Source organism: Phaethon lepturus, unplaced genomic scaffold (assembly GCF_000687285.1).
Source record: "Phaethon lepturus isolate BGI_N335 unplaced genomic scaffold, ASM68728v1 scaffold52175, whole genome shotgun sequence".
Lineage (NCBI taxonomy): Eukaryota > Metazoa > Chordata > Aves > Phaethontiformes > Phaethontidae > Phaethon > Phaethon lepturus.
The window spans coordinates 1-6024 of record NW_010539440.1 but is presented as its reverse complement, the minus strand read 5'-3'; the positions used below and the strand labels follow the sequence as shown (position 1 = coordinate 6024).

Sequence of the window (6024 nt, the reverse complement as noted above, 5' to 3'; positions counted from 1 at the left end):
CAGGAAGGCCTAACGAGCAGCCTTGGGGCCTCTGGGTAAGGACATTTGACGCTGCCATTTGACACTCATGGTTATCACCTCTGTTGAAGTCCACAAATGCTGCCGAGTGCTTGCTGAGAGGATACAAGGAGCCAGCTTCTTGTAATGCCCCCCACAAACACCATGCAGCAACAGGGACAAGTGGCTCAGTAATGTCTGAAGCAAATAAAGTTCACAAACTGTCCTGGGAATTTACATCCCAGAGAAACATTCAGGTGCCAGCTCTTGAGAAAGAATTAACTTCGTAATTCAGATGAATGGATCTAGGCAATTCGCACACCAGGACACACACATTCTCATTCTTACACAACATCAAGGCGAGTGTAACACAGTGAGGCAGAGGGCTCCTGCTGTTGCATAACTGACTAGATTTGTTACATTACAGGTGTGTAATTGCTACGGACCTGCCATGAGCTTCTTCATCAACTTCTGGCTCTTGTTTGAGTCCCGCTGAAGAATGTCCTGCTCTTCTTTAGTGCACACCTAAGGGAAAAAAAAGAAAATGAAGACTTACGAAGGACATCACAGCTTCAGGCCCCTGGACAACAGCTCAGGGTAAGCTGTTTAAAATGGCTAAGACAGTCCACCCCTCCTTCCCTTCGGTGTTATTTACACGGGAAGAATCCTGAAAGCTCATTCTTTACTAAAAGCAATCCATGAGAAATGTGCAGCTTGGTCCTTCTCGGATCCGTGGGTGAGCACCCTGCTAGGTGATCTCAAAGGCTGAGAAAGGCACTCAGAGCCTCCCCAAGCAGATGAACAATGCTTAACACAGAGGTCCTCTCTCTTTGTTGGCCACTTGCAGTTAAACAGATCTTCAAAAATAGGAACCGATCTGATTTAAAACATTTTCTTCATCCAACCAGTATTTTCCTCTCTCCTGAACTTTACTGAATCTGCAGTCATTAACTTGCCCCCTTTCTCCAAAAGGCGCCCTTTCATCCAATTACAGGGTGTGACAGGTATCTCAAATGATGCATACTGCACAAGAGTTGAAGAAAAGTCAGCACACCGGCCTTGGCCATGTCTCCTGCCCCTTACAAGGCTACCAGGGCTGTGCACAGGATGGGGCTGAAGCCTCGCACACATTTTGGACACTAGTGTGATGCACAGGACAGCTACAGACTGTCATAAATGAGGCAAGCTCCAACGTGATGTAAATTGTGAGGGAAACCTCTCTGCTCTCTAACACGGCACATCATAAAAGAAACAGAAAGTGACTTAAAGCCACAGCAGTTCTCCTTCCTCTGGAAGGAGATAGTACAGGTTCTTTCTTGCTCAGCTTTAGAGCTTGGAGAACTTTGCTAGAGGAACGTTGATCTGAGAGGCTAATTCAGCCCCGTGCTATTTCAAAGCCCTGAGCAAACGACGCCACGTTCCAGCACAGCAAAGAAAAACCACCTCGTTACTAACCAGAGCACCACAGAACAAGCAGGGTCCAGAGCCCTCCTGCTCGCAGACAATGCGCCCGCAAACCAAGCAGTTGTTGATGAGCTTGTGCTTCTGACCCAGGCACTCGCAGGCGTGACGCCCAGGGATCAGGACGGCCAGCTTGTCTTGCCCCTCCTTGGTATACAGGCTGACATATTTGGGCTTCTTCTTAGAGGAATTGCTACTGCTGCTGACTCCAGTGCTGTTCTCCTGTGCCTGAGAAGCAAACAAATAAACAAACAAACTGCAATACCAGCAGCAAAGAGAAAGCACCGACCCTTGAACAGGCTGGGGAGACTCAGACAAGCATTATTCTGCCTAACTGGAATTAAACTTGGACCGGACCCCAGATTCAACGGAAAGACAAGCTTAGGCCTGACAGAAAAGGTCCGAGGAATCTAAACAAAACAAGGACATAAGGATGTTGCTGATTCACTTGATGTTTCCTGCCTCTGAAAGCTAAAACTGCTTGGGTCTAGAGAGCAGGCATGCTGTCAGTCCTCCAGACCTGCAATATCAACTTACAGGTATTTAACAGCTTCAAACAGCAGCTCAGCTATCCTCAAACCTCTTCTCAAGGGCTATTTAGATTATAGCAACACCCTGTTTGTAACTACGAAGTCCTCTGTGTGCCTGTCCCCAGAAACAGAGCTGTTGGTGACAGCAGGACCTCTTCATTCACAGCCAGTTCACCACCCAGCATTTTTTTTTATGTTCTCCAGCACAGACACCTGAGCAGAGGTTTTCCACACATTGCATGTTCAAGTATTTAGCTTTTCCACACATTGCATGTTCAAGTATTTAGCTGCAATGTAAATTATTCTGCTCATTTCATGACTTGGGAGTCAGTGATTCATCTCTCTGAATTTCAATCAGGGACTGCACTGGGTCAGGGACTAAGCTTTGGGTCAAGCTGAAGTAGAGAAACCCTGATCAGAAACAAAGCAAGACATTTTAGATGATGGCTGGAGTAATAATCAAATAGTGGAATTCTCCGTTTTCTCCCTCAGACCTTACACCCTGACCAAAGAAACAAAGGGTTCCTCCCACCCGACACCTCCAGCAGGTACCAGCTGAGAAGTGAATTGTTGAGATGTTAATTGCAGGAAATAATTACAGAACAGAAATCATTCCAGGGGAACAGACCAATACCAACTGCTACCATTTCCCTGGCAATACTCAAAAACAGATGCTTTGGGAAGAAAGCACAACACACTCCAGGCACACACCTGTCTCGTAACACTAGATGAACCTGGTTTCAAACACAAATTGCATACCAGCCACGACCAAGAAAGACTAGGATTTATTACCCTTATCTGGTTCAGCAAGCAACAGTCCAATATAAACAAAACTCTCTGGCCTTTAGTCGTCATATCTGTGACACACTTGAAAATCCTCTTGCAGCTCAAGCACAGCTTTTCTTTGCCTCTCGTCTCCAGTCTCTCTCGACAACAGAAAAGAGGATTTCTCAGAAACACGTTCCCAGAAAGCCTGTTTTCATTCACCACAGAATAACAACCCGCTTTCTCTGCCTGCTGCACCGCTAGAGGATTGCTCCTGCCCCCTGACCCACACCTCAGCTAGTTTCTACTGCTTCTACCTCACACGTCCTCCCACACTGCTTTTCTCAGTGACAGTGCCGTGATGTGGCATTAGGACACCTCTTGTCTTGCCTCTTTCTACCTACTTTCAATAGCAGCAGGCTACTGGTTTAGTGACAAGTGGATGCAGCATCGCCAGTGCCCCAGTTCTGCCCAACTGGCTTTACTGTCATTGCCAGATCCAAACACTACTGTCATGAGAAAAAAAAACAAAACCAGATAAAGAGACCTTGGTTAGCAAACCTGGCAGAGCATTCTCCATTTGTTTTTCTTTTTTTTTTTTTTAATTAAGTTAGAAGATACCTACAAGGAAATGGAACATTACTGTCCATTTTTAACCCTCCAGTTCAAAATATGTGATTTTTTAATCTTACAAACACAAACTTTTACAAACACTTTAAGCATTTGCAGCTTCCCTGCTGCAAAAAACTTGAGTTTAAAAACATAAATTTAAGTTCCACTATTTATTCAGGCGCAACCCTGACTCTCAGGATTTGGATGTCACTCAGGGTTGCGCCTGGATAAATCATGGAATTTAATTTTAGGAGGTGCAACGATGTTCACAGCATGAAGGACTCCACTGCACGCCTAACGATGCAAGTCAAGTGCACTTTACATCCCCACGCTCATTTCTGCGGAGCACGCTCTTGCGCTCAGACAGCAACAGAGTGATCTGCTGTATTTGATGCAACCTGGGACTGCAGCTGTCCAGTTGTACTTCAGGAAAGAGCTTGGGATCCCAGCAAGTAGCTCCAAATCAAAACGCACTACACCAGAAATAAAATCCAGAAATTTAGCCTAGGTAATTAAAAACATATTTAACAGCAAAGATCATCATATTTGATGCACTGACTATGGGAAACAGTTCTGCTGAACAGAAAGCAAGTCAGCTGCAAGAAGTTAACTAACTACCGCAGAGAAACTGCTGTTTGCTGCACAACTTGAAAACAGCAGGTTTTCTTGGGTTTTACCATTTCTATGCTCTTATTTTGCAGTTTCTTTCATTGCAGCTCAGACTGTTTATGAATATTGCAAAAATACCATCTCCACAAAATCGAGTAACATCTCAATCTCAACACTAAAGGTGCAGGAGTGGAGCTGAGCAGGATAGAGACACGGCCAAACCAGAGCTGCTGCTCAGCGGAAAGGCACTTGCATACCTCTCGGATTCCTCTATAGCACCCAAGGCCTCCTCTCTGCAGCAGCCTGAAACATTTCAGTTGCCAGTTAAAGCTCTATTCAGCATGACTGGGAAGTTTTAAATACAGCAAGAAGGAATGTTCTACCCCCTTGGTGCCTTCCTTAATTCCTCAACCTTCACACCTCTGCTTTAAAGAAATACCTTTTATTACGAATTACAGCATCTGCTTCCATTGTCTGCTCTCTCATCCATCCATTTTGACGTAGTCGCTACCTGATGATTATTTTACTCTCTGTTACAGACACAAAGATACACAATCTTTCTCCCCATCCTCATATTATTTGCCCCACAGCAGTGAGAATCCCAGACACACACAGAGGGTACGAGCACGGCCTGCCCAAATCCACGGTCATCTTTGAACACTCAATGCACGGGAACAGCCATTGCAACTGGGCAACCGTACAACTGCATGCGACCCCCACCTATCCCGACTGCTGCCAAAGTATTTGCTCAAGTTATAGCTTGTGGCTGCCACGCCGCATGCTATCTGTGAGTAAGCAAAAGACACACAAACCTGTGTCTCACAGAAGCTGTACGTAAGACAAGACAGGGTTTGCAGGGGGAGGCAAACATTTATTAGACCCAGTGACGTAGCTGGGAAACAGAAACGCACTTTCAGGTATGTAATCCCCTTTGTCACGACTCTGACAACGAAGGATTCATACTTCTGGGAGCTTATTTCTGCTTTCAAATTACATCTTTTGTTAGTGTTTGGTATTACCTTTCCCCGCGGCCCAGGTTCAAAGTGTGCTCTTAGCACCCAGTGACACACAGCCTGCCCTCGCGCACCAGATACACTCACCTTGGCCAGGTCGAGGGGAGTTTTTACTTCCTCTACATGTGCGCTTGGCTCCGCATACGCAAGCGTCTCCTGCTTGTTCCTTCCTTTGCGTTTACCCTTTTTCGCCTGCTCTCCAGCCCGAGGCACTTCCGCAATCTCTGAAAGCATGCATAAGCACAAAAGAAAGGCTTGTAACTACCAGCAAAAGAATGATGTCCCTGAACCCTTGGTGAATGAAAAACTGGCTTTACACTATCATGACGTACAGAAATGGGACCGGTCACAGGCACCTGTGGCACGTAGTTGTTTATAAACAGAATAACTTGAGACAAGCTTATTTGAGACTTCAATTCCTTCCTCCCCATACCACTCACCATCCTTCTTCCGATACACTGGCAAAGGCTCGGACGGCAGCTGGCAGGATTTTCGCCACCTGGCCAGCAGTTCTTCCACAAACCAACTTTTCTTCCCATCAGTCCCCTGAATGAGGTCAACGACGTACTCCCGGATCTCATCCTCATTTGTTATTGACAAGATGTACCTGCAAGAGCACAGGATGGAGAAAAATTAGTAAGGGGGCTTTTGTGCTAAGGAAACCAATGGTATAATTGCACACATACGCAATTTATCTCTCCAGATCAGATTCCTGTAGAGACCATGGTAACAAATGGGTTTATGAGTCAAATTTTGAGACAGGCACTTTGGGAAACCCCTTGGGGCTGTTTCACTGAAAAAAAAGTAAGGTGAATTATCTTTCTCTCCCTGATCCTGCACAGAGTGACATCCCCCCTGACCCTTCTGCCAAACACTAAAAAATTCACCCAGAGACTCCAGTTCCCACCGAGTCACATAAAAAAATCAAACCATAAACCAACATGCTCCTGCTTAAACACAGGGAGACAGCAGCATGCCCTTCCTCACCTACCCACAAAGACCCCACACCCCTCCCCACCACCTCCCACCTCTCACGG

General features: G+C 45.9%; 1 protein-coding gene across 1 annotated transcript in view; it reads right to left on the bottom strand.

Moving 5' to 3' along the window:
• The window catches only part of TRIP4 (thyroid hormone receptor interactor 4), a gene marked incomplete at both ends in the record, with an annotated part of 11076 nt that extends 5482 nt beyond the window's left edge, over positions 1-5594 (bottom strand). The window contains 4 exons of the mRNA XM_010287116.1: positions 444-522; positions 1453-1686; positions 5075-5211; positions 5428-5594. Of these exons, the coding sequence (XP_010285418.1) occupies positions 444-522; positions 1453-1686; positions 5075-5211; positions 5428-5594 (617 nt within the window). The remainder of the gene's footprint in view (positions 1-443; positions 523-1452; positions 1687-5074; positions 5212-5427) is intronic.
• Positions 5595-6024: the final 430 nt, after the last annotated feature.